This window comes from Dromiciops gliroides, chromosome 2, assembly GCF_019393635.1.
Source record: "Dromiciops gliroides isolate mDroGli1 chromosome 2, mDroGli1.pri, whole genome shotgun sequence".
Lineage (NCBI taxonomy): Eukaryota > Metazoa > Chordata > Mammalia > Microbiotheria > Microbiotheriidae > Dromiciops > Dromiciops gliroides.
In genome coordinates this window covers 253,762,438-253,790,209 of record NC_057862.1, presented here as the reverse complement: position 1 = coordinate 253,790,209, position 27,772 = coordinate 253,762,438, and the positions used below count along the sequence as shown (strand labels likewise).

Sequence of the window (27,772 nt, the reverse complement as noted above, 5' to 3'; positions counted from 1 at the left end):
AAGAAAAGATTAACAAAGAACAGCCAACTCTGTCCAAGTGGTTGGTTGCAGAAGTCTGTGGTCTATGCTCCAAATGCCACATGTGGCAAGGCAAGTCAGCCATGCAGAGGAAAGCATTCCCTGCCACCCATTATTGTTCCAGCCATCTGCTATGCCCTGGGAGCTTGGGTTTAATATACTGTGTTGCTGGAAGCCTATTACTTAAGAGAACACTTTCCGTCAGCTCAGATGAGCTGGTTGGGCAGGATCTCCACATGCTCAGAAGAGAGGCAGTCACCCACCCACTGTGCCAGAGGGAATCCCTGGAAGGTTCCCACACTCCTTCTGAAAGGGCAGCAACCTTTGGAAGATCAAATGAGATTATGCTGATGAAGCACTAACTGTTATAATAACAGCGGATGTAACTGGTTGTCCAAGTGAATATAAATGCTTCATTTTTTAACCAAGAATTATAACCTGTTCTTGACAGTTATTTTATCAGAAGCATAAAACAGACTGAATTGAATTTCAGCTGCTTTTATTTCACTCTAAGAGAGAATGAAATGGTCCAAGATCAGAATTCAAAAAGAAAGAAAAGGGCAGACTTGGAATAGTTGCATGTGCTTTTAGATGTATGTTGTTCAGTCATATCAGTCATGTCTGACTCTTTGCGACCCTATCTTGGGTTTTCTTGGCAAAGATACCGGAGTGGTTTTGCCATTTCCTTCTCCAGCTCATTTGACAGGTGAAGAACTGAGGCAAGCAGGGTTAAGTGACTTGCCCAGGTTCACACAGCTAGTAAAATGTCTAAAGCTGCATTTGAACTGAGGAAGATGAGTCTTCCTGACTGCAAGCCTGGCACTCTATACACTGTACTATCTAGTAGCCTGCATAAGTAGTATTTATGTAGGACTTTAAGGTTTGCAAAATGCTTTATTTATGTCATCTCATACAATCCTCATAGCAACCCTGTCAGGTAGGTGCTATCATGATCCCCATTTTACAGAGGAGGAAACTGAAGCTGAGAGAGGTTAAGTGACTTGCCTAGGGTATCCCAGCTAGTGAGTGTCTGAGGCAGGATTCAAACTCAGATATTTCTGACTCCAAAGGCAAAAAATACATAATGCTGTTTGGCATCCAAAGTCCTCTATAACCTACTCCCCCTCCTGTCTTTCCAGTCCTCTTGGACTTTATTCCCCAACACATACTCTTTGATCCAGTAATACTGGCCTCCTGGCTGTTCCACAAACAAGATGCTCAGTCTCTCAGCTCCTGACATTTTCTCCCCATACCTGGAATGCTCATTCCTCCTCTCCAACTACTGGCCTCTATGGCTTCCTTTAAGTCCCAACAAAAAGCCCACCTACTATAGAAAGACTTTCCCAACCCCTCCTAATTCTAGTGCCTTTCCTCTGTTAGTTATTTCTTATTTATCCCATATATCACTTGTTTTGTATTTATTTGTTTGTATGTTGTCTCCCCCATTTGATTGTGTAAGCTTCCTGAAGGCAGGGATTGCCTTTTGCCACTTTTTGTATCCCCAGCATTTAGCATAGTGCCTGGCACATGACAGACATTTGATAAATATTGATTGATTGAACCAAGGAATAGAGTGGGGGGGTCTCAGTTCCAGCCTTCAAAATCCTATTTAATCTGTAATATAAGGGAACTTTTGTGTTAATAATAGTGACCTAAGTTCTAGTTCCTGAGACAAGCAAAGAGGAGAGAAGATGATGAACAACAGGAAGAGGAAGATTAGGAGGAAGAGATTCCCCTACCTTTCCTACAGGCAATATTTTGAAATAGATGAAATGTCTCTTTGACAACTTTCCCCATCCCTTTCTCCACCCCTTTTTTCACCTCGTTGTGCCCTATCTCCAAGTTCCCAGGGGGTCAGGTGTCTCTTGCTATTCTAAATCTCCCACTGTAAAATCCCACCCACTTCTGCTATCCTACGATCCTTGTTGAAAAACTATCTTCCTCAAAAAAAAAAAAAAAGAAAAGAAAACTATCATCCTAATGCCCCAACCCTTAAATCCAAAATCCTATTTCCTAAGTGCTGAGATCTACTAAATGTTAGGAAGAAATAATATTTTAATCTAAATCTAGTTAGTAATTATGCATAAATGACTGATAATCCCCTGAACCCATTTTAACCCAAATAAATTGTTAATCAGGGGGACTGCAGGCCGTGGAAAGAATTCACTTCTTGGGAGTCTGCGCACCCCTCCCAAACAAAGCAATTGCCTGAAGATGTCCCTGCTGTTCACAACTTTTAACTTTCATCCATGTCTGGACAGTCTTATTATCTAAAAGCTCTACCCTCCTTAATAACAGGTCCCAGGACAGGGATGGAATAGATTCTGGTGAGGGTTAAGGGTCCCAGCAAGGGAGGAAATTGGGCATTTTAAAGTTGGAAGCTACCTTAGAATATGTAGAGAGTTGATCTTATTCTTGTTTTCTTTTTTGTTTTGTTTTCTTTTTTTTTGGCCGGGCAATGGGGGTTAAGTGACTTGCCCAGGGTCACACAGCTAGTAAGTGTCAAGTGTCTGAGGCCGAATTTGAACTCAGGTACTCCTGAATCCAGGGCCAGCGCTTTAACCACTGCGCCATCTAGCTGCCCCCTTGACCTTATTCTAACATTGAGAAGAGAGCAAATGGCTTCCCTTTAGGAGACACCTAAATTCTGATCATTATGATTATACCATTTAATAATCAGTTCCAGTTTGCAGAGGTGAATTAATAAACCTTCTCAAAAGGAGGAATTTATGATCTGCTTCTGACTGCTGTTCTGCCTTGTCCTTTAAATACTAACTTCTCAAGAAGCCTTCTTTTATTTCTGAAGCCAGGAATGGCCCTTTTCATTCATGTTTTTCATGATCTGTTCCCTCATTGGTCACTTTGTGGTCACTTTTCTTACGTACTTTGTAGGGAAGGTGGTATTGAAGGATTGGGACCTGAAATGTCATTACTAGAGAACTCAGTCTCTAGTCCTCACAAGGTCATTATGAGGATCAAATGAAACAATATTTGTAAAGTGCTTAGCATGACGCCTGGCACATAGTAAGTATCATGTAAATGCTAGCTAATATTGTCATTGGGAGAAGCTAGGTGGCAGAGTGGAAAGAGTGCTGGGGCTAGAGTCAGGAAGGACTCCTCTTCCTGAGCTCAAATCCAACATTAGACAATCACTAGCTGTGTGACCCTGGGAAAGTCACTTAACCTTATTTGCCTCAGTTTCCTTGGCTGTAAAATAAGCTAGAGAAGAAAATGGCAAACCATTCCAGTATCTTTGCCAAGAAAACCCCAAATGGGGTTGTGAAGAGTCCAACATGACTGAACGCTAATAAACAACCACAACAAACTTTGTGTATCACCTAGGCAAAGTATAAAGTTCTTCACGATGCTGGCTCTTATAAGTTTATTTAATAAAGTTGAATTGAATTAAATAGACTGGTTCACATAATACAAGTTTTGAAACTGTATTATACCAGCTTCAAATATAAGCCTTACAAATTCAATTGTCCTATCATTTTATACAATGTATATTTTTCTGAGAAACCTAGTGTAAACCAATTTTTATAAATTAATTTTTTAAATGCACCAGGAGGCCTCTTTAAGTGAACTGTATTATCAAGACTTTTTATACACCAAAGAATTGCTTTGTAAAGTAAATAAATTAGGGAATGGTCACTTTGTATAGCTCCATTTTCATATATCAGGCTTGCTTAAAAGTAGGATACATTCATTTTCTTGTAAAAAATCATCAGATTGGGGCAGCTAGGTGGTGCAGTGGATAAAGCACCGGGCCTGGATTCAGGAAGACCTGAGTTCAAATCCGGCCTCAGACACTTGACACTTACTAGCTGTGTGACCCTGGGCAAGTCACTTAACCCCCATTGCCCCACAAAAACAAAACAAAAAAAAATCATCAGGTAAAAAAGTAATCTATATTTGGCCAGAAATGTTATATAGACTTATTCAAAAGCATCAGCATTGCCCCTCTCATCCTTTACCTATATTGTTTTCTTCTTGGAGAATACCAATATCTAGGGAAAGCAAAAGGATTCAGAATTGTCTCACAAACAACATGAAAATTCAATGAAAAAGAAAGCTAAAGGAAAGACAAAGTACATAAAATTATCTTGTGGTATGCTACATGAGTTTTATCACTACCACCTTTTATTTCTCAGACTACCCTAATTTCTTTTAGCTCCTAGAGCAATTTTCATCACTCATCAGAGAGATGAATCACTCTATTTTAAGGCAGACATTCCCATATTTTTCCAGGTGTGTTATTCCAAATCAGGGTGGGTCCATCTTTGGGTGTAACAATTTAGATAAGAGATAAGTTTCCACTTTCAAAGCCAAGGTATCATTACAAATGAATGCAGACACGTCCAGCTCCATTTAACAGAGGTGAGAACATTAGCTCTCAAAAAAAAGATTAATTTTTCCTGTAAATTTTTTTTTAAATTCTGATAGAGTGGATCATGGAGATTTTGTCAAAAGCTTGAGAGCTCTGAGGACATGAAATATTGTTTGTTTGTTTTTTTTGTGAAATATAAGTACACAGACATTTTGTTGTTGTTCAGTTGTGTCAAATTCTTTGTGACCCCATGGACCAAAGCATACCAGTACTGGTGATGATATTTTCTTGGCAAAGATACTAGAGTGAGGGGCAGCTAGGTGGCACAGTGGATAGAGCACCGGCCCTGGAGTCAGGAGTACCTGAGTTCAAATCTGGCCTCAGACAGTTAACACTTACTAGCTATGTGACCCTGGGCAAGTCACTTAACCCCAATTGCCTCACTAAAAAAAAAAAAAAGATATTAGAGTGGTTTGCCATTTCCTCCTCCAGTGGATTGGGGCAAGCAGAGGTTAAGTAACTTGCCCTAGGTCACATAGCCAATAAGTGTCCTAGACTGGATTTGGACTCAGGTCTTCCTGATTCTAGGCCCAGGACTCTATCCACTGAGCCATCTAGGTATCTCCATGACACACAGACACATTGCCCCTAAATATTTTGGCATCCAGCTCTGTCATGTTTTATGTAGATTATCATCTACCCAATTTTTCCACAGAAAGAAACCTTTGATCAAGTCCTTCCAAATAAACATAGTTAGCTACTAGGTTAAGGATGTGACAAAAGTATACTTCCTCCAATGAAAATAGCCTATGGCTTTCAAATTTGCTTTTAAGGGAAGAGGCCAATGTGAATGCACAGGGAATTCACCAACTAGCTTAGAATTTTTAAAAGTTGAGAACAGAAGATGGAAGTAAAGGTAGATAAAACAGTAGTTATTACATGATTGTATAAAATTGGTAATGGAAATGCTGAGCTGAGGCAAGCAAAGGGAAGCAAAAGGGGGGTTGGGATTTTAAAAATTATAATGGGGGAAAGTGAAGCGATCAAAGAAGAGAGAGGACAGCTACATGGGGCAGATGGGATGATGATAAATACTAGCCACAGAAAGAAGGCCGAATTGCTCCAATCTTATTTTGATTTTGTTATCTCTGTCGAGGAGGATGACCCATGCACTGGAAAGGACAGAGCAAAAACAAGTACCACAAGATTGTACAGAGCACCCATGGGAATGAGCCTATTGGAGTCATTACCCAGGCTCCCCTAGGATTTTCTAGGGACTCCAAGGACAAGTGTGACTGGATATTGAAAGGCCTGGTAAGAATAATGAGATGACAAAGCAATCCCCATATTGACCACTAAGTAGGAAGAGCCAGTGGCCAGTGATTCAGTGGATCTTTAACAGGGAGAAATCCACTCTCTGCCTTTTTTCTTTTCCTGCCTAGAGATCATGTCAGGGCTACTTAAAATGCTTCCACAATGACAGGAGGAGGAATGACCTTTTTGTCCACTGTGACAATGTGGCAACTGTTCCGATGTGGCAACTAAGAGCAAACTAACTGAGCTGAGTTTGGGCCTTGGGGTTCCTTGCTACTTTTCCACTTAGGAATTCCTTCTTTTAGCATAGATGGCTGAACATTGATCCCTAAATTATAGGCATGTCTAGCTTTGTAGCACCCAGAAGTTTCTTGGGGAGCTTTAGAGCGTACTTCCTAGGAGTACCTCATAGGCCACACATGTACCATTCAACTGAGAGTTGACATAATAAATAAGGAAGTAGTAAGAGATCACCTATTTGCCCTTAATTAACATTCCAAGGATATACTACCACCCTGAATATGAAAAGATCTGGTAATTGTGATTGCCAAGACATTATGAGATATTTGAAAGATCATAGAAAATAGGAGCGTACCACAAGATCTAAGAACAGAAAATGTTCTCTCTGTTTTCAAAAAAGGAAGATAACAGAGTCTGTATAACCCTAAGAACTTAACTTCAATTCCTGGGAAAATTCTAAAAGTGTTCATTAATGGTTCACCTAGCAAAGGAAGTGGTAATTACAAAGAGCCAGTTTGGCTTGGTCAAGGACAGGTCATGCAAGAGTAATTTTATTTTCTTTTTCACAGGATTATTAAACTGGTGGGTGAGAAGATTTCTACAGATATACTACCTAGATTTTAGCAAAACATTTGGCAAAATGTATCATACTATTCTTATATGACTATATGTGGTTTAAATGATAATACAATTAGATCGATGTGAACATAGTTGAATGGTCCCAATTAGGGAGTAGCTCTTTTTTGGGGGGAGGGGGGGACTGGGCAATGAGGGTTAAGCGACTTGCCCAGGGTCACACAGCTAGTAAGTGTCAAATGTCTGAGGCCAGATTTGAACTCAGGTCCTCCAGACTCCAGGGCCAGTGCTTTATCCACTGTGCCACCTAGCAGCCCACAAGGGAGTAGTTCTTAAAGGTTCAATGACAACTTGGCAGGACATCTCCAGTAGAGTACCTCAAGGATCTGTACTTGGCCCCATGCTATTTAACACAATGTTAAATATCAATGACTAGGATAAAGGCATAGAGCAGATGACACAAGGTTGAGAACAAAAGTTAACACTTTAAATGTCAAGTCAGGACTCAGAAAAATCTTAACAGAATAGAACATTGGGATAAATCTAAAAAGATAAAATTCAATTGAAATCAATGTAAAGTTTTACATGTACGTTCAAAAAATCAATTTTCCTAGTACAGCATGGAAGAGATGAGTAGAAAATGGTATGTCTAAAAATACCCAAGGGTTTTAGTTGTCTGCAGGCTCAAAATGAGTTAGCAGTGTGATGTGACAACTATAAAAGTTAATGTAATCTTAGGCAATTTTAGGTAATTTTAGGAATAAGGAAGTCTGTAAATATTCTTCTCTAGTCAGATCAGTCAATTAGCCTTTACTGGGCACCACTATGTGTCAGGCACATTTCACACCAGCTGCACTGCTTTTGGACTTCTTTACACTTATTCATCATGCCTTCCTGCCCCAAGAAACTTGTCATTGGAAAGCCCATTACCTTGCAAGATTGAATCAACCCTGATACTCATATCTCACTGGTATGTAATCAGTATTCACCCTGTGCCCCTCTAATGGGACTGTCTTTCAATAGTGAAGGGCATTACATTTGTATCATATGAAGAATAGATGGAAAAAATGGGAAGTTTAGCCTGGAGGAAAGAGAACTCCAAGATGGCTGTCTTCAGATATTTGAAGAGTTATTATGGCGAAGAGAGATTAGATTTGTTCTCTTTGTCTGCATAAGGGAAAACCAGAAACAACGAGTAGAAGTTGTAAAGAGGTAAATTTAGGCTGGATATGAAGAAAACTTTCTAACAATTAGAACTATCCAAAAGTGGGGTGAATTGCCTAAGAAAATGTTGATTTCTCCCTCACTGGGGATCTTTAAACAGAGAATTATTGACCATTTGTTGGATGTGATATGGGCATACTGACCACTTGTTGGGTATACTTTGGATATGGATTGTAATATATGGTCTCAAAGGTTCTTTCCAACTATAAAATTCTGTAATTCTGGGGGAAATAATTCATTTTATGGTTAAGCTTTGTACACTCAAAGGAATATGTTGTTTATTTATCCATAGTTATCTGGAATAAATATTGCAGACCATATGCTGTCTGTCAACATGATTAAACCCCATCAATGATAATTTTGCAATGATTTCAAACTCAAATAGAAATAGGGGCCATTAATCCATACATAAAAATTCCTGCAGGTTGCATATTGACTTAATTTTAAAATGCAGTGTTAACTATGTTTTATTATATTTTTATTTATTTTATTAAATATTTCTCAATTACATTTTAATCTGGTTCAGGCCACACTTAGGAGTATTGAGGGGGTCCTACAGTCTGCATGTTCGACATCCTTTTTTTCAAGTACAACTCAAAAGTTATCTTCTCCAAGTAACCTCTTTAGTCAGGAATTCTTAACATTTCTGGTATGCATTGGACCCCTTTGACATCTCAATTAAGCCTACAGACCTATTTCAGAATACTGCTTTTAAATGTATAAAACAAAATACATATTCTACAAAAGAAAATAATTATATTAACATAGTTATCTAAGTTTTTTAAAAAGTCCATGGATTCAAGGTTAAAAAGGCTTGTCTTAAACCCTGGTCAGTAATAAACCTTCCCTCTTAGACTTTGCCTAGTACTTTGTACCTTTCTTTTGTACTTGCCTTATGTTATTTTGTACTTAAAAATCTCCAAGTTGACAAGTACCATGTTTTTTCTAAACCTTTTTTCTTCAGCATTTTATCTACCAGCACATAGCATATATTACACACACACCTGCTGGAGACTTAACTGTAGGAAAGCTCCACCATAAGGAGAAGGCCTCTGAGGGCAAGGCCATGCAGCTTTTCTTTGGCAACAGGAAGTAATATTTGCTTGTGGAAGGAAGAGGGGGTGAGGCTGGCTCTCTCGTTCTCCTTCTTCAGGACTCGGGTGGAGAAGGGAGCTAGAAATGTGCTCTCCCTTTAATAGATAGATGATCTAGGCCTTTCTCTTCCTTTTCACCAAATTCTTATTCTCCTAAATAAATGCTTATAAGTCTAACTCTTGCTAAAGCTTATAATTTATTGGCAACCACTCATTAGATATTTTAGACACACTAGCTAGAATTTTAGCCCCTTACAATACATATATGTGTGTGTGTGTGTGTGTGTGTGTGTGTGTGTGTATGTATATGCTGGACACAGTAGGTACTCCACAAAGTAACATTTAATAAATATTATTCCATAAATTAACATTAATAAATTATTTGACAACTAATTAGATAAAAGAGGTAAGGGAGAAAGAAGACTCAAAGGTACAAGACTTCCTACAGACTTCCTAATAGACATCGGGAGGAGGAACAGCAGGTTTAGGGGAAAAGATAAAGTGCTCAGCTTTGGAAATATGTAGTTTTACATGATAATGGAACAGGTAGGTGGAGATGTCCAGAAGACAGTTGGTTTTGTGGACCTGGACCTCAGAGGTACTGGCATGGACTTGAAAGCTACTGAAGTAGATGAGATAGTCAAGGCATAGGAAGGACAGAAAAGGAAGGGAGACAGACAGTAATTAAGTGCCTACTATGAACCAGACAACTGTGCTAAGAGCTTTCAAACATTATTTCATTTGATCTTTACAGCAATCCTGGGAAATAGATGCTATTATCATTCCCATTTTATATCTGAGGAAACTGAGGCTGACAGAAATTGATTTGCTTGGGGCCACATAGCTAGTAAATGTCCAGATATGAACTCACCCTAACTCCAAATCTAGAGCTCTATCCAATGTACAACTTAGTGCTTCTGCCTATTTGTCATCAGAAGATGACAAGGGGGCACATGCTTGGGGAACAAAAACAAATACAAGGTTGGAAAAAAGAACTACTAAACATGATATACTGTTGGTGGACCAATGGATGGGAACAGCCATTCTGGAAAGCAATTTGGAATTATACACAAAAATATCTAACTGATCCATGACCTTTGACCCAGTTATACCACTGCTCAACCCATATCCAAAAGAGATGAAACAAAGAGGAAATGGTCCCATATATACAAGAAGAAAAGTTCTTTTTATGGTGGCAAAAAAACTGGAAACCAAGGGGACACCTGTCAACTGACTGAGCAAGGGCTGAACAAATTGTGATATATGGGCATGGTGGAATACTATTAGGCTGAAAGAAATTAAGAAATAAATGATTTCAAAGAATCACAGAAAGACTTGCATCTACTGATGTAGAATGAAGAAAGCATAACAAGAAAAACAAATCAAACTATAATGACTTTGAGGATTTTTATAAACTGATGAAGAATGAAATGGGCAGAGCCAGGGAACAATTTCTACAATACAACAGTCCTGTAAAGACAAACAGCTTTGAAAACTTTAAGAACTGATTAACAGAATGACCATCCATAATGCCAGAAGGCTGAGGATGAAGCATGTTATTCACCATCTGACAAAGATGTGAGGGATTTAGGGTACAGAATGAGGGGGTTCATTCTGTTTTGTTTTGTTTTTGTCTGTTTTTCCACAGCCAATGGGGGAATTTGTTTTGCTTGACTATGCTTATTGGGTACAAGGAATTTGTTCTTTTCTCCTCAACGAGATGGTGTGGTGGGATGGAAAGAAAATGGATTTCATTCAATTAAAAAAAAGAAACATTAATTTTAAAAAACCCTATACATGTTGGGGGAGAGTTTATACATGTGGACAAATAAAAGAGATAGAGATCTAACCATTCAGTAAGGATAAGCTGAAATCTATAAATCTTGTTCTGGTTTAATAGAAAAGTAAGCAGTGGCAAATTTAAAAATCATTTCACTCAGCTTAATAAATAATTATTCAAAGGCTGGGATAGAATTGTAGTCTCTTAGATCTAAGCATATTATTATTAATAAAAGAGGTTTATGCTCCTAGTGCAGGGCTGGTTGCCAAGACGCCACCTGAAGACATGATCTGGCCACCCCAGTCTCCAAGACCTTCGGTTCTATTGTCAAGAATTGTAGAAAGTGTTCCTACCGCATTCGTTGGAAATGCTTTGGGATGAAGGAAATAAATTTCAAATCTTCACTTGATTTAATATATTCTGTTCCATGAGTTACTGCCCCACATTGCATTGAAATCCAAGAAGCAGATATAATTAGAGATGATCAAAGAGATGCATAATCACTACCTTCATTCAGTTATGCTATCTTTCAGTTAAGATAGAAGCTGGATCCTGTTTCTAAATCTAACCCTTTCTGAATTGATTTACTGAAAAATATGGTTTTTTAAAATTAATCTCTATCCAATCCTGTAACAAGACATTTCAGATGCCTATACGTTGCATTGTTCTATGCAGATAGTAGTTTAAATGTCTACTGTGCAGGGCACCATAGTTTTATATTAAAATAGCTAGAGTTGCTAGGAGTTATTTGGCCTTTCTACCTCAAGATGAAGATCTGGGTTAATCAAAAAATTGTTTACTTAGGGTTTTAAAATGTTAGAAAGACACTCATTATCTTTATTCTCACCACCAATAATTTGGAATCCATGTATTTTAAAGTTATTGTGCTATAACTATATATGCTATAAGTATTTGGGTACTATGTATAATGATCATCAGCTTCTAAAATAACAAAGATAAACCAGTGTATGTGAACTTCAACATCACAAAAAAAAAAATAGAACTGGGGTTCTTAACCTTTTTTGGTGTCATGAATCTTTTTGGAAATCTAGTAAAGCTTATAGAACCCTTCTTAGAATAGTAAGTTGAGGGGCAGCTAGGTGGCGCAGTGGATAAGCACCAGCCCTGGATTCAGGAGGACCTGAGTTCAAATCTGGCTTCAGACACTTGACACGTACTAGCTGTGTGACCCTGGGCAAGTCACTTAACCCCCATTGCCCCACAAAAATAAATAAATAAACATAAATAAATTTAAAAGAATAGTAAGCTGATTCATTTCAGGAATTGTCCAACTCTTTGTGACCCCATTTGGAGCTTTCTTGGCAAATGTACTGGAGTAATTTGTCATTTCCTTTCCACCTCATCTTACAGATGAAGAAATTGAGGTAAACAGGTTAAGTGACTTGCCCAGGATCACACAGCTTGTAAGTGTCCAAGATTGGGTTCAAACGCGGGTCTTCCTGATTTCAAGCCTAGCAGTTAGCCGTCCCTTTTAAGAATTATGTTTTTAAATGAATAAAATAAAATCCATAGAATTAGAAAGTAAATAAATTATATAAAAATATAATTATCAATTAAAAACAAACAAACAAGTTCATGGACTCAGGTTAAGAACCCCTAAACTAGAGGGTGAGAGCTCTAAGAAAATGCTATAAACTCATTCATTCCTTCCATCCTAGACATTATTTTGTTTCCCAACCCTAAGATCTGCTTTACCCACACAGCCCAACTTTTCTGTCTGACCTTTCATGTTAAAGAGATATCGGATCAAACAGGTAGCTAAGAAGGAAGCAAAACAAAGGCAGAGTGACTGCAGCTATTGAGCTCTCAAAACTATACAAATATTACAAACATTACCAAGATGCAGTAAAAAACAAACCAAGTTTCTATAAATCAATTTTGCCCCAACTTGTTTTTAAAATGTCCATTTTATTAATATGGAAACAAGTATGTGTTGTTACTAATTTGCTGGCGCAAATGCATTTCTATAGAGACAGAGGATATAAAACTTAAGAATGTGAAAAAGGTAGAAAAGAGTCACAAAAAGAGAAGGAAACTACAACAACAAACTTTTCCTTTTTCACCTAGAAAAAAATCAATTATATGCAATGTACTTAGATTTTTAACTTCTTTTATAAAAACCATTCTCCATTTCTCTAGTCAACTGTTACTTAAAAATCAGGCCTAAAGTACATATATTTTTAAAGCTTTAACCTAGGGCAAATTATAATCTCTCAAATAGAGATAATAATCAATGTGGTAGGTGGCAACTAGGCGGCGCAGTGAATAAAGCACCGGCCCTGGATTCAGGAGTACCTGAGTTCAAATCCAGCCTCAGACACTTGACCCTGTGTAGCTGTGTGACCCTAGGCAAGTCAGTTAACTCTCACTGCCCCACAAAAGAAAGAGAGAGAGAGAGAGAGAGAGAGAGAGAGAGAGAGAGAGAGAAAGAGAGAGAGAGAGAAAGAAAAAATAATCAATGCCTACAGAACTCCTGAACAGAAAAGAGTAAGGTTTCCTTGGACCCAAGCAGATCCATCAAATGCCCACTTTATTTACCTTGTAGTGAGAAGTGGAGATCATCGATGCCAGAGGAAAGCTGTTCATCTTTGGTAGGAGGCATAGGCCCAGATGCCATTCTTTAACTTTGTGGAGATTATATCATGTCCTCCTCAGTTAAAGAAGTGAGCTGAAAGGAAAGGGGGGAAGGGAAGACAACATTAGTAATGTCACACTTTGGAATGTCTATTTTTTTAAAATGCACTACCAAATAAGCAAGAGAAAAGACTTGAAGAAACTTTTCCCCCCTCTTAGGTGTTTCCTTAGTTTATAGGGGGAAAGTGGCTACGCCTTCTTTTTAGAATAATAATCCAGTTTTTGCCCTATGATTCTGTTCATGTTCTCTGGAATTGCTGGCAGAACTCCCAAAAGAACTAGAATGAGGATTCTGAAACAATTTGTCATGAGAAGGAAACCCCAGCAATGAGAAAGATTCAAGTAGGTTGTCCAGGGGAAGTGATGTTGACATCACCTGATAATATCTTTGCCTATTTTGGTGCTGCTCCCACTTCAAGGATTTTCTTTAAAACATTGTATCTCAATGAATTTGTTTCTTGCTCAATAGCTGTTATAATGCATTGGAAACAATAGAAGCAGAGCCTGGAGAACTTGGGAAATGAAAGTAACAAAGAATGTTTCAGACAAAAGAGTTCTACTGGGTCTCTTTGCTTCTCTTCCCAAGGTCTTATTCTCTATATTTCCATGTTCCTTTCCCTCCAAGACTAACCTCATCTTTAATTTAGTATCAAATAATCTACTCCTCCTTCCTCCAGTTCCCCCCCCCCGCCATAATCAGTTCTGATGCATAACTTCATACACATAAAGTCGGTATTTATTATTCAGGAGGCAGGAATTAAAACACTTCTTCAGACAGTGATATTTTGAGGCAAAACAGAACATAATCCAAAGTCAGTAGCTAAGCAGAACTAAGCCACTAAAATGTCTAATTGGCCATTTTCAATAATAAATGGAAAAGGTGATGTGAAATGATAATTATAAATTATATTATAAATATTATTATGAATAATAATAACATTGTACCCACAGAATTTGGTAAGAATGTTTCTAAAACTGAGTATAGCAGTGTGGTGAAATGAATAGAGAGCTAGTCTTGTAGTGAGGATAGACCCAGGTTCAAATCCCACCCCGGACACATATGGGACTATGTGATGATGGGTTCTCTCAATACCCTGGGCAACTGTCTAAATTACAGAGCAGGTGGCAAACTGCACTGATTGGTAGAGGGAATAGTTTTTTCAAGGGTAGTTCTCTCTACTAATGAAATCATAGGCCAAAACAAAGAAAAGGTTAGGTTTCATCATTAGATGTGCTATGGGGTAAATAAGATTCTAAAGAACATTTTCTGAAAGCTGTTCAGTGGTAATGGGCACATAATATAATAGAATATAAACTCTGAAGATTGGGACCCTCTGAGGATAGGACTGGATTTTTTTTTAATTTTTTTTTGTTTTGTCTTCATATTAATTACACTTAACACAATGCCTGGTCCCAAACCTGGTAACATAGTGCTTGCTAGGAAATGCTTATTGAATAGAATTAAACAGGTGAGACAAGAGAATAAAAAGCTTTATTTTTTCAGACATTCATCTTTGAAGAAAATGTTAAAAATCTAAACTACTAAGAACACATCTTAAATTCAGTGGTGTATTTTATTTTACTGTCACTAGTATTAAATTTAACATTTAAGTGGTACACCTTTTTGTTTAACAACATTAGAGTTAGAATCAAGCATTAATACACTAATATTCCTTGATTTCAAATGTTATTATAAAAGGTCACCTGTCATTGAAATGTCACTTTAAGAAATCCATGTGCCATTGGGTTTTTTGTTTAGTCCTCTCTCTCTCTCTCTCTCTCTCTCTCTCTCTCTCTCTCTCTCTCTTTCTCTGTGTGTGTGTGTGTGTGTGTGTGTGTGTGTATGTCTTTCTGTCTCTGTCTCTTTCTCTGTCTCTCCCTGTCTCTCTCTTCCCCTATCTTGCCCAGGCTAGAAGGACAGTGGTTACTATACTCATGCTTCAATTCCATTGCTTGCTGATTAGCATGGAAGTTTTGACCTGCTCCAATCCTGAAGTTCCAATTTGTCCTTCCTTAGGCAGTGTGGTGCCCTTTCCATGCCAGGAACTTACTATGTTATAGGTATCAAACTTAGTGTTGACACCTGATCATCTTTAGACCCACTGCAGCTCAGAACTCCCAAACTCAAACAATCTATCAGCCTCCATAGCAGGGACTACAGTCATTCATCATGCCATTACTGACTAGTGTATCACTAATAGTGAGCTTTGGACAAAGATGCTAATTCCAATCTTTTATCCTAAATTACTTAAAACAATATAAAGAAACAAACTGTGGGAAAGGGTTTTCATTTTATTTGTACTTCATCTTATTTATAAGAAATTAAGGATAGTATAGAAAAACCTACTAATACAATTTATCACAAGATCAAGAAACCTTTTTTCAGCAGGGTTTATATGTTACTTTGCCTGATGATAGAATAGAATTCAGTTTTCTGTGTAAGTTGCAAAACACAAATACAAACTTCTTTAAAGTATTAAGAAAACATTTAGGCTTTAAAATTAGGCTTTTAAAATGACTGTATTTTTAAAGCAGTATGCTATGGAAGTTTTTGCTTCTAACTCCCAACCAATTAAGTTTTACTAGCACACAGATAATTTAAAAAACAATTCTTACTGAGAAAGATATCAACAGTAAGAAAAAAAACATAAATGGCTGAAAGCGATTGGAAGAGGTAGGTTTAAAAACCAGATCTCAGGGGCAGCTAGGTGGCGCAGTGGATAAAGCACCGGCCCTGGATTCAGGAGGACCTGAGTTCAAATCCGGCCTCAGACACTTGACACTTACTAGCTGTGTGACCCTGGGCAAGTCACTTAACCCCAATTGCCTCACCAAAAAAACCCAAAAAAACCAGATCTCAACCTCAGTAGAATTATTTATCTATAACCCATTCTGCCAAGGACATGAGGATCTAATTACAGCTGATCAGGCTATCTTTGATGACCTGCTATTTCTCCACAATAATTGTTTCGGGTGTTGGAATGTAGAGGAAAGAATGAGTTGACCCCCCCAAAGAGTTTGCCAACCATATAGGGTCTATGGAAAACTGGTAAAGGATAGCGACTTAAAACTTTGTGAGATTTCCCAAAACCGTGACTAGAGAGACTAAATGGGAAGTGGAAAAAGAAAGGCAGATGGAGGAGTGGAAGGTTGAGCCAGGCAGTTAGCATTAGTCACAGGGGTACGCTAATCAGCTAAAATCCCCAAAGGACTATCCTAATTACTTGTGCTCCGCCTGTCCTTTGAGAAATGTCATTCTAAAAGTGAAGAATAATGGGGGCTGCTTCCTTAGATAGAAATAATGGCTCCCTCTATTTACTCGTGGTAAATGAGACTCTGACAGCTTTACTTCTCTTTTTGAAATAAAAGTTCATCACAATACACCAAGTTGCCATAGACTGCAGACTTTGAATTACAATAGATCTTGCAGTTAACATATCCTATTGTTTAAAATGAACAGTGGACAATATTCAGGCAGGCAACTAGGAGCTGACCATGCTAGATGGTATAGAGAGGTCTTTCTGATTTCAAGATCAAAAGGGTTGATCTGCATAGTTGTATTTAACAGAATCCATGGAAAATAAGATATGAGTTTAATAGCATGAACTACTTGAAAACAAATGTGTTAGCTTATACAACATGATCTGATAGACTTGTGGTAATTTTTGAATGTTTCCAAATATAGGAAAACTCCTATATATCTGTTTTTACAAAGTAGTTCTAAAACATCATTTTGGGTTATGATTGGAATACAGCTATTTTTCAAGCTTGAAAATGTAGGAAAAATAGACCTGGAATACAGAAAGTATGCATTTTCATGTCAATTTCTCTACCTTTTTGCTATATGAATTGTTTTAAATCTTCATAACGGAGGTGATAATGTGTAAAGATTGACCTAATGCCTGAAGGTTTCCAAGTTTCTCAGAAATGGCTAAAAATAATTTCAAAGCAACATTTAGTTGGTTAAAGGGTTTTCTGTTGCTAACAAGTCCTTCATAATATAGAAGTACTAGGAAAAAATACTTTCTGTGGAAATAAAGGTCACATATTTTGTACTCAAAAGATTAGGAGATGACAAAAAAGCAGGAGATATTCTATCTTGAGGTTTTTCAGACATGTCTTTAATATGATGATTTTGAAGCACAAAATGTTTTTTTAAGCAATTACAACTTCATTCATTGAGAGTTCTTCCCTCTTGATTTTCTTACTTTTCTACAGCATTGCTGTTATTTGCAATCCACCCAGGATTTCTGCAGGGTTTCCGTCCCCTTAGCCGGGGCCTCTAAGTGTAAACAATGGACTTGTCTTAGCAACACATTACTATTAATATTTTATATACTCAAAAGGGCCTCACAACAAAAAGTTTGTGATACTTGTACAAGTCATTTCTAGATGTTCTTTTCTGATTCTTTTTCCAAATAATTCTTTTACAAGGTGGTTAGAGGTCATTCCCAGCATCCCTTTAGAACTACTCCAAATCTTGTTAAAGTTGCCAAACAAACACAACAATAACAACAATAAAGTAGACCTAACAACTCAAAAAGCACAGCAATCTGAGACCATTTCACATAGGAACAAACAATAATATGAAAGACTCTTAAAAACTGTATGTGTGTTAGGTCATAGTAAAAAACAAAAACTGATGAGGATTATAGAAATAACTTACATTTTTATCACCTTCACTGTTCCCTATTTGAGTCTCTTAAACAGCTTGCCCAAGGTCACATCACTATTAAGTGGTAAAACCAGGATTCTAGATCCAGGGTTCTGGATTCCTTTTGGATAAGGATTATACTAGATGTCCACTCAGGTTCCTTCCATCTCTAAAATTCTATGATTCTGTCATCATACAATTTGGGCGAGCAAGAAGAGGTTAAATTATGTTCATTAACGTGAGAAAGTAGGAAAGTACACTTGAAGAAATATTTCCAATAATTATTCATTTTAAAAGATTTTTCTGCCCAAAGGGTTTTGTTTAATTTTTCTGAAAAAAATGTAGTTTGTAATATTCAAGTCAATAAATATCTGTATGCAGGATACTGTAATGGCAAGAAATAATGGATTCGAAATCAGGAAGAAATGTGTTTGAAACTTGCCTCAGACACTTAGCTGTGTGACACTAGGCAAGTCTCAATCTCAATGAATGTCATTGTTTTGATCTGTAAAATGGAAGAAATGATAGCATATCTTATAGTGCTTTTAAAATGTTAGTTATTATGTAAAATGCTAGGAATTGGGTGGATTTGGTAGAAAGAGGCATCTTTGATAAAGAGGGAGGATTATTGTTGTTCCTAATGCTTGGGCTAAATATTTTCAGATACCAAAGAATCACAGGATTTGGCACTAGAAATTATCTTGGACACCATCCGGTCCAACTCCCTTATTTTATAGATAAGGAGCAGTGGCATGCTGGAGCCAGCTCTAACCAGCTCAGGATGGCAAGCTTTTTGAGGTTGTTGTTGTTAATGCCAATTATTAAATCTTCATCAGAGGCATTTGCACCTCAGAACTCAGATGATGCCACAAATTAAGACTTGATTTGTTTTGTGAATTGTTTAGACTTAGGAAAGTGATGAAGAAAATGTTAATAATTCAGATTATACTTAAAAGGAAATTGAGTGTACATTTGTTTTTTCAGAGAACTGGTTGCTAAACATTTGTGAGCACACCCCTGAGACCAAAGCAATAGTAATAAATATCTGAGATATTTTGACTCCAAATCCAGCCCAGTTCCTACTGAACTATGTATGCCGCTTGTGCCTTTGCTACTTTTAGTATTCAAGTACATGCAGGAAGCACTAAATCATATAGGTTTTTTCCAATTTTAAACTAAAAGCATCTTATATAGGATGGCTCTCTGGAATGGGAAAGAGAAATGATACTGAAGGAAATTATAATGATGTAAAAAAAAAAGACATTAATCAACCTTCTTTTAAAACAAAGCATGATTTGGCAATGGAATCTGTAACATGCTCACTAAAGAAACAAATAACAAAAGGTAGATTTGAGAAGATTTAACTTAAAACTGTCAGCCACAGGGCAAAACATAGAGTGTTTGACTCATTCTAGAAGACGCACTTTTAGATTCCATCTCTGACATTTACTAGCTGTGGAACCAAATCACTTAATTCTCTATACCAGTTTCCCTACATGGGAGATGGAAATAACAATACTTAGACTATGTATTTCATAGAGTTATGAGGCTCAGATGAGAAAATATATGTAAAAGGTCTCTTTTGTGAGACCCTGCTTAAGAGGAGGGAAATCCTTTAGAGATATGTCAAATACATTGTAAACATGAGGGCTATCAGCCTTCAGTGTAAATTCAAACAACCTGTGAGATAAGCAGTTGTTAACCTTTTGAAAAACCTGACTCTTTCAGGTCATATATTTACTCTCAGAAGACATATCATTATTACAGGTGTTTCTAATGCCTCCCAGAAGCTGACTGGGGAAAATAAATCAGGAAGGCTGCAGGAAAAGCAGGAAATCTATGGAGGCATAGCCAGGACTATGCTGGTAAATGTTTAACAACTTGACTCTCCCAGGAGGGGAAAAATTTACCCATAACACACTTTGAAGTTTAATCTGCATTAGTAACAGTTTTCTATTGCTTTCTTAAGTCTAAACAATCAAAATAATAAATCAAGCCTTGATTTGTAATGTTTGCTGATTTCTGAGGTGTAAATGTCCATAATGGAAATTTACCAAAGAGCTGGCAAGAGCTGGCAAGAGCGGGCTCCAGCATACTTCTGCAACTTTATATTTCCCAGCATCCTTGAAGTACCTTTTTTCTTTGCCTCTGAAGTAACTTTCAGTTTACCATTCCATTTTATTCTCTTAATGTGGCCAGAAGCAGAGAATATCTTAAAAGTGGGAGCCCTTGTTGGAGCAGGTGACCCTCAGCCACTTGATGTTTATGGTGCCTGCCTTGGCCGCAGAGCTGTTGTGGCTCCAGCCAAGTTGAATAACATAACAGACAAACTGAGCAGAATCTGACAAATTCTAGCAGTCATGGCAGAGATCTGGATAAGAACCAAAGCAAAGGTATTCAGGAAGTAATATTGACTGCAAACCTGAGATCCAACTGAAATGAGACAGAACGGGACTGGCAGTTGCCCCGAACCCCCAACCATTGTGAGATTAGCCTGAGAAAGAGCAATCTCAAACCCCAGTGCTTCCCTATTTTCTTTAATTATTACTTGTAGAACTGATCTTAGCAAATTACAACATAAAACACCAATGATACATTTTCAATTTTTTTAATAACCCACCAAAATGCATATTTGATACTGACAGGCAAACAATGTAGATCTCATAACAACTCTGGATCATATCTTTAAATTTAAAAAATGACGCTCACTAATGATGCTAAAATATTTTACATGCTAGTGATATAATACATGTAAATGTTACAGTTGATAGGGGAATATATTTTTAATATATAAAAGTAATAAAGACATTTAATATTCTGACAATTCCTTCTTCCCCATCATCAAATGCAGTAAGAATAGTGATATTATGATGCTAGAAGTTCTGCGATTATTTTGTATAGACCTGACAACAAGTGGAACATATTTTTAAAAAGCATGCTTTGGATATGTATATACCATTTGCACATTTGGAAGCATTAACAACCTAGGGAAAAGTAAATTTAAAGTAATTAAACAACTAGGGGGTATATTATATAACATGGCTGCTAAATGGTATTGTTCTTAATCATAATAGTAACAATAGCATTTATATGGTGCCTTAAGGTTATTTCTAAGCTCTTAATATGTTTTATCTCCCTTGATCCTCACAACAATCCTCCCATTTTACAGATGAGGAAACTAAGGCTGAAGTAACTTGGTAAGTAACTTGCCTAGAGTAACATAGCTACTAGTAAGTATCTAAGGCAGAATATGAACTCAGGTGTAGAGTCAGGTGTTCCTGACTCTAGGTTCAGTACTTTATCCACTATGCCAACCAGTTGCCACAAGTCACCAGGAAAATGGCTTCCTCAAGTGATATCCAGTGTGAATTTGATGGTTTTCCTAAGAGCTTCAGAGTTGCCACTGCTTGACAGAGGGCTCCCAACCAGCAAATTCCCAACTTCCATGGACAAGAGCTCACAGTTTGTGGCACCTGGATGTTGGTCTGAAGGTCAATGTAGATCTGGGAGTATGATGTAGAATCTGCTCTACAATTTCTAAAATAGAAAATCTCTCATTTCTGCTCTCAAGCACCAACCCAAAACCTGGGAAGCCTTCTGCTCAAAACTGACCAAAACAAAACTCAAACAGTTCATTTTTAATAGTCAACTGATTTATAAAAACAGTAAATTAGCTGTTAAAACGTTGGTTCAAAACTGTAAAGAAGCCAAGAAGCAGCTGATCAGGAAGAACCTGATATCGCTCTCTCTGATTCTCCCATCCCTCACTGCATGCTTGGAACCCATTGAGATCAGCACTGCAACAATCAGAGAAATCAGAAAGGAAATTACTAGGGTTTAGGATCCATCTCTCTCCCAGATCCATCTCACCAAAGCTAGTGCATTTCCTAGGAGATACCTGTTCTGTTCGATTTCACCCCAGTCTAATCTCTGGTTGCCTATCTCACATCACCAGTAGAGTAAAGAATATAATAGGTGCCAAGAAAAAAAAATGAATAAAATGTTTAGAAAGTTCAGAGGAATAAGAGATAACTTCTGACAGTGGGTAAGAGGGGAACTCAGGAAAACTTCATGGGAGAAGTAATTTTTGAGGTAGACCTAGATGGATGATCAGGATTTGGGTAGAATTTATACAAAAATATTTCTAGCAGCTCTTTTTGTGGTGACTAAGAAGTGTAAATCAAAGGAATGCCCATCAATTGGGAAATGGCTAAACAAGGTGTGGTATATGATGGTGATGGAATATTATTGTGCTATAAGAAATAACAAGCAGGATGATTTCAGAAAGACCTGGAAAGACATATGAACTGATGTATAGTGAAGTGATCAAAACCAAGAGAACTTGTGCACAGAGACAGCAATACTGTTTGATGAAGAACTGTGAATGACTTAACTATTCTTAGCAATACAATGATCCAAGACAATCCCAAAAAACTATTAAGGAAACCTACTATCAGCCTCCAAAGAAAGAACTGATATCGATGGAACACAGACTGAAGCATGCTATTTTTCACTTTCATTTTTTTCTTTTATTCAAGTTTTCTTATACAAAATGACTAATATGGCAATATTTTACATTATTGTACATGTATAACCTATATCTGATTGCTTACTGTCTCAGGGAGGGGAGAAGGGAAGAAGGGAAGGAGGAATAAAAATTGGAACCCAAAACTATAAATAAAAATGTTTATTACTTTAAAATTTTTTTAAAAGAGCCAAAGTCTAGCACTACTTTTTGAACAGTGATTGTCCACTAGCCTGGGCCCTGAATGTGTTTTCTAGGCTGAAAGTAGCCACTAGAGACAGAGTTTGCTGAGCCAGCTATACCCAATCCATCTACCTTTTAAAAACCATCTGCCATCTCCAGTGCCTGGATACACTCCAGTATGTATCCAGTCTGTGTGTATATGAGTTCTTTTTGTAATAAATAAATCAATGCGAAGTAGGAACAAAAAAAGGATTTGAGTAGAGGTATTCAAGGGTGAAGGTATGAGAGAGAAAAATATACAGAGGCAAAAACTTGCAGGGCACATTAAGTTTGTCTGGATATACTATATCATTGATATAGGGAATTTCCAGTATGGAACTTCTCTCTACCATCACAGATTAACCACTGTTCTGTAATTTAGAGTTTTAAAAGTTGCTTGAGGCCCTGAGAGATTGGGTGACTTGACTAGCCACAAAGTTAGTATGTGTCCAAGGGAACACTTGAACTCAGTTCTTCTTGACTCTCATCACCTCTTGATTCACCATGCCATTCTCCTGTTCATACACACACACACACACACAAAATTAAAGTTCATATGTGTTGTAAACTAATTTCTAATTTCATATTCATTGTTAATAATTATTGTATACATGACAGTAAATATGTGAATCACACCAGAGTTATGCTATTGTCACCATGAAAGAGAACTTTACCTAAGGACACCAAAAGGAACCCAAACAATTTGCTTTTATATTACTTTGTCCCCAAAAAATCTGATGACAAATTCAATCACTGTTGCCTCTCGTGTCTAATGCTAACCACAAAAACAATTATTTTCTTGAATAATTAGGACCTTCTTTAACTGAAATCTTCCTGAGTTGTACCCAATCTAGCACAGCCCTGTCTTATTCCTCAAGTGAAAAGGATGATGATAGTGTCTGAGATATGTTGAGTTTGAAGTGCCACTTGAATCTTCAGATGGACAGAAGACAGCTCAAAATACAGGCCTGGAATTCAGACCAAGAGTCAGTTTTGAAGATAAATCTTTGGGAGTCATTCACATAACAGTTAATGGTAGATAAGGATAGAAAGAGAAGAGGGAAAAGAATGGAATGCTGAATGATGTCCACGTTTGGAAGGTGGGAGGGGAAAAAAGGACCAATAACAGCAATAAAAGGGTGAGGCAGAAAAATAGGAAAACAGAATCCAGTGTCACAGAAACCCAGAACAACAAAATATTGATAGAGTTTTCAATCATGACAAATGCTACAGAGAGATTAAGGAGGATAAGAAGTGAGAAAGCCTCATTGGATTTGGGGATCAGGTGGTACTGGATAGATCTGAAAGAGCAGTTCCTTTATGATGGGAACTGAAACTATAATGCAAAGGGTTAAATAATGACTGAAGAGAAAGTAAAGAAGCAAGGGCAAATACTATTGTGTCAAGAAGTCTGGAAAGGAAGAGAAAAAGGATAGCAGCTCAAATAAATAGCTGGGTCAAAGCAAGGGTTTTTCAGTTCAATTCAATATGCATTTATAAAGTTCCTGGAATGGAAGATACATGCATAGACTGATGAATAAAAAATGCAAGAGTGGTGTGTTATGTGAAAGCAGAGTTGAAAGAGTTGAAGCCAAAGAAAGAGAGAAAATGGGTGAAGAAATTGGTCTTAAAAACAGAATTTCTTCCTCACACATGGGAGAAAAAGAAAAGATGGTTAAAAATACAAATAAATTTTGAGATAGGAGGGAGTCAGTTAAGCAAAGATTTCTGCAGAGTGATGGTAGAAAAGATTTGAAAGAGAAGCTTTGGAGGGTAGAATAGATAGTGAGTTTGGAGATGAAAAGAAAAAAAAAAGGATTGTCTGCAAGAATGGGGGACAACTGAAGTTAAATAGCATAAATGTGAAGCAGTCCCAAGCAGCATAATTTAAAAAAAAAAAAAACATTTTAGTAATAGCTTCTTGCCTCTACTCCATGTTCGTTACCTACCCTTCTGAATAAACTCTCACTTGTGACAAAGAAAATTACTTAAGTAATTATTTAAGCAAAAACATCTGATACAAAAACTTATAAGAACTGATATAAAATGGAATAACCAGGACAATATTCACAATGACTACAACGATGTAAACAGAAAATACATTGAGATGAAAATGAACTATCCATAATTCTACTTATAAGGTTGGCTTGAGAAAAGAGTTGAAAAAACACACCTCTCTCCCTTTATCAAAGAGGTAGAATACTCTGGGTGGGGATATTGCACATGCTGTCAAGACATGACTGACATGTTGGTTGGTTTTTCTAACCTGCCTTTCCCTGCCCCCTTTTTAAAAATCTTTGTTACAAGGGACGGCTCTCTTGGTAGTGGAGGGAGGAGGATATATGAAGAAATTCATGTGATGTAATAACAAATGACATCAATAATTTTGTTTAAATCTAATGCAGTGATTATATCTGGCAATCTTTAAAATATTATCCTAGTGGTTCCCCCACCCCCACTCTGCTTTGAGGAAGTATGATTGATTATCTATTCTCCGGGGTCTTCACTGATTTTTCAGTTACTCAGAGGTCAACTTCATTTTAGTGATCTCATCATTTACATTTTTGTAGTCATTGTATACGCCTTCCTCTTGGTTCTGCCTTATTTGATAGGCATCAGATCATACAAATCACCCAACTGCAGAATTTTCTCCAACAACATGGCAGCCTGGAAACAGGAAAAGGGAACACAGACATTTAAAGATGATGTTCTGAGGACTGGCCTGCTATCAGACAGAAGCTAAATCAGGGAGACTTTGAGAAAAACTTTCTGGCCCCAAGAATTTTTAAAATTGACAATAAAATCTTTTGATATTGAAGTTGTAATTTTTACAAAATGCCATAGTAAGATTTACAGTTTTATTTTTATTAGTTTTACAGAATGAGACTATAGCAAATAACAGTAAACCACTATATAAATACATATATGTGTGTATGTAATTACATATATCATATATACATACACACACACAGAGATATATATAATTTCATTTGAGTCTCATAACAATATTAAAGTATTTTAGTTTCCATTTTACAGATAGGGGAAGCAGAGACCCAGAAAGGTTGTTACTTACCCATAGCCACACAGCTAACAAGCAACCAAAGATGATTTCAATCCAGACCTTCCTAAGTATAACATATCATCCATTATGTTACCCTGCTTCCCATCAAATCTGAATGATGCACCCTCAGCAATGGCAACTCTCAGTACCTTAGCATCTTCTTGCCAAGTAAGAAGTCCTTTAAAATGAGATTTTGCCACATTAAACTGGTGAGGTTGGCAAAAACCAGCAATAATAGCTACTTACAAAACAATAATAGCTGGCATTTATAATGCACTTAGTGTACAATTATCCCTTTTGTGCCTCACACTAACCCAGTCCTTTTTTACAGATGAAGAAAAAACTTAATAACAAAGAGCTTAATTGACTTGTCTCAAGTCTCACAGCCACAAGATGATGTCTGTGGGATCCAACCCAGGTCTCTCCTGACTCCAGATCTAGCATTCTTCCCTTTATGCTATGCTGTCTCGGTATATATTTATATAGTGTTGCAGCTTACAAAGCACTTTGTATAAAGTAGACATTAAAAAAATATTTGCTGAATTGAATCGAATTGAATGTGTTTAATACACCATAATAATGTTCACATTATTATCATGCTCCTAACTGTGAAGGAACATGGAATTCAAGAGGATAAAGAAGGTCAATGGACTCTACATTCAAGGCAGAGACCCAGAAGGTGCCAAGTTTTAGGACTCCTGCCAAATCATCTGCAAATAACTGAGAATTACTTTGAGAAATTACTATATAATCTATTCACTTAATAACAATAATTTATACAGTGCTTCATAATTTTTAAAGTGTTTTCAAAAACATTATTTAGATAGTAGGGGCAGGTAGGTGGCACAGTGAATGGAACCCAGCCTGGGAGTCAGGAAGACTCATCTTCATGAGTTCAATCTGATCTCAGATACTTCTTAGCTGTGTGACCTTGGGCAAGTCACTTAACCTTGTTTGCTCAGTTCCTGGAGAAGGAAGTAGAAAACCACTCTAGTATCTTTGCCAAGAAAATTCCAAATGGAGTCATGAAGAGTCACACACAACAAAATTTAAATGGCAATTTGTAAAGCACATTTCACATTTTATATACAGCAACTGGGAGAGAGATGCCTATTCAAGATATTTCCCATATGTCATCACTATGTCCATATCTTGGAATCTTCAAGCCAAGAGTCAGGGAGTACTACCTTACCATATGTGTGTGTGTGTATGTATGTACATATACATATATGCATGTGTGTGCATTTGAAATATGTATATGCAGATATGTACATATGTATAGGTATGTATACCTTTTAGTGCTTCTTGGCTATCAATCCAGATTGTGGAACAGATATCTTGCCAGGGCCTAGGCCTATAAGATACTATCTGGTTTTCCCCATACCCTACCTTTTGCTTCAAGGCAATTATCCCTCTCCCTCCTACCAGAATCTCCCCCGCTTTCTAATGTCCCTTAATTTATTGTCTTCACCCATTACCATGTAATCTTCTTGAACTGTCTCCAATTGGCTTGTATTTGTATGCTTCCAGTTTAGTACAGTGAGTGATATATAATAAGCACTTAATAAATTTTCTATCCACATAGATATACATATATACTATATACACATTTATTAATTTGTATTCAAAATGAGATTCTGTTTTATTATGTTGGTGAGATTTAAAAAAAAAGAAAATTGATCTTGTACATAGTAATAATAGCTCATCTTCATTTAGTCTTTTTAGTTTACAAAATATCCTTCTAAACCTTGCCAGAACAACTCCATGAAAAATCAACAAAACTATAATTAGGAGGGGGGGGTTGACTCCCTCCCTCTCCTGCTACTAAAATGACAGATAACTAAAATAACCTGCTAAGATATCCCTCTCTGGGTATTGATGCTCCCACCTTCTGACAGCTTGCCCTCACCCATGCCAAATACACAGGTGGGAATTCATTGACCATGTTAATTTAAGCTTCCCCAAAGTCCTTGCTGGATTTCATAGCAGCTTCTTATGGTAAAATTCCAATTTCTACATGTCCTGAAAATCACTATTTTAGAGCATTACCCTTGTCCCAATTTGTAAAAATGAGATTTT

The 27,772-nt window shown here is 37.1% G+C and overlaps 1 protein-coding gene across 1 annotated transcript in view; it reads right to left on the bottom strand.

The window, feature by feature from the left end:
• The window catches only part of SYNE2 (spectrin repeat containing nuclear envelope protein 2), a 430,300-nt gene that overhangs the window by 362,570 nt on the left and 39,958 nt on the right, over window positions 1-27,772 (bottom strand). Inside the window, exon 2 of the mRNA XM_043984057.1 lies at window positions 13,136-13,265. Within this exon, the coding sequence (XP_043839992.1) occupies window positions 13,136-13,214 (79 nt within the window). The 5' untranslated portion in view covers window positions 13,215-13,265. The remainder of the gene's footprint in view (window positions 1-13,135; window positions 13,266-27,772) is intronic.